Raw genomic sequence first — 1,623 nt, 5'->3', positions numbered from 1 at the left:
AATTTTTAAACCAAAATAACAAAGTTTCTTACTGAATAACTACAGGCCAAATACATCTTCACTGTTTGATCAACTCAACCCAACTGCCCCTGCTCATCTGCCATTTCTTTCTCTGCACATTTCTCGGAGATACCCCCTGGCAATTGCAAACAGATTATTTGCAAGACGACAGATAATAATTTGTGCATAGGAAGGTAATTTCATACCTCAGTCTAAATGTTTTTCCCTGTTTGCTTCTCAACATAATTTTCCTCAAGAAAAATTGCACCTTTGTTTATCTGGCTATTTGGGAAAACTGGTGAGGAATTAGCCTAGTCCCTGAGTAGGAATGACCCATGTGTTTACTTACTGTTGGAGATTGGCGCTTCTTTTCTGTCTCTGCAGCTCAAGTCCTCCAGCTTCGCCATTTAATTCAGCAAAAGTCAATAAGGTAACCAAACTCCAAAGAAAAGGTAAAGACATGCTCATCACCAACCTCCCGGGTTGGCAGGTAAGAGTGAGGCCACTCCAACCAACTGAGTATGGGATTTTGGAGAACAGCAAACCAGGCAGGTGTACTTTGAACCACGGAATATCCTGTAACTATTCAGTTTTTCCTTCTTTGCCCTAGAAGGCTATGTTATTTTTTCTTCCAGAGGGATGTAAATGATCTTAGATCTTCAGTACTCTTCAACTTGTGAGAGGTCAAAATCTACCTTAAGTGATGCACAACTTAATCATTATCTATTTGACCTTTGAAACAGTAACAAGCAGCTTTGAAAACATCCAGGAAAACAACCTTTGCTTAAGAAGTAACTATGTTTCAACAAAAGTAAACTGGTCATTATCTACACCTTTCTCTGCTCCCCTCCTTCCTTACGTCCCTTGCAGAGGAGTTCCAGTTCCACCCAGTGCTAGGAAAACTAGATATTCACATGCAAAAGAAGTTGAAGTCTGGACTAGGAATGCACCCTAGTCCAGAGAAGGCATGGAGGGTAGAACTGAAACTCCTCCACAGGGGATGCAAGGAAGGAAGGGACCAAGGATATGTGGCGATGTGACCAGTTTGCATTTGCCACAGAACAGAATTGGCCAGTTATTCTCTTCATACCATACACAAAAATTAACTCAAAAAGTTCAAATATCTAAGTCTAAGAGCTAAAACTATAAATTAACTCACAATGGTTCAAAAACTCTAAAACTATAATATAAAACTCAGAAGAAAAGTAGAAAAAGTCATGACCTTGGATGTTGGATTTGGCAATGATTTCTTGAGTATGATACCAAAAGCGTGGGCAAAAAAAGAAAAAAACAACAAAAATATATAAATTGGAATACATCAAAATTAAAAACGTTTGTGTATCAAAAAACACATAAACAGAGTGAAAAAGCAACTCACAGAATGGAAGAAAATATTTGCAAATCATATATATACAATAATGGGTTAATATCCAGAATGTGCAAAGAACTCCCACAACAACAGAAAACAAAAAAAACTCAATTCAAAAAAAAAAAAAAAAAAAATGAGAAGAGCCCTCAAAAAAACATGTCTCTAAAGAAGACAGCAAAATGGCAAAAAAAAAAAAAAAAAAAAAAGGCACATGAAAAGATGCTCAACATCAGTCATCACTAGGGAAATGCAAA

The 1,623-nt window shown here is 37.0% G+C and overlaps 1 protein-coding gene across 1 annotated transcript in view; it reads right to left on the bottom strand.

Moving 5' to 3' along the window:
- Positions 1 to 517, bottom strand: part of CUBN (cubilin (intrinsic factor-cobalamin receptor)) — a 347,579-nt gene extending 347,062 nt beyond the window's left edge. The window contains exon 1 of the mRNA XM_011968102.1: positions 350 to 517. Within this exon, the coding sequence (XP_011823492.1) occupies positions 350 to 468 (119 nt within the window). The 5' untranslated portion in view covers positions 469 to 517. The remainder of the gene's footprint in view (positions 1 to 349) is intronic.
- Between the last annotated feature and the right edge of the window lie 1,106 nt (positions 518 to 1,623).

This window comes from Mandrillus leucophaeus, unplaced genomic scaffold (assembly GCF_000951045.1).
Source record: "Mandrillus leucophaeus isolate KB7577 unplaced genomic scaffold, Mleu.le_1.0 Scaffold83, whole genome shotgun sequence".
Lineage (NCBI taxonomy): Eukaryota > Metazoa > Chordata > Mammalia > Primates > Cercopithecidae > Mandrillus > Mandrillus leucophaeus.
This window is presented reverse-complemented; position numbering and strand designations above follow the sequence as displayed.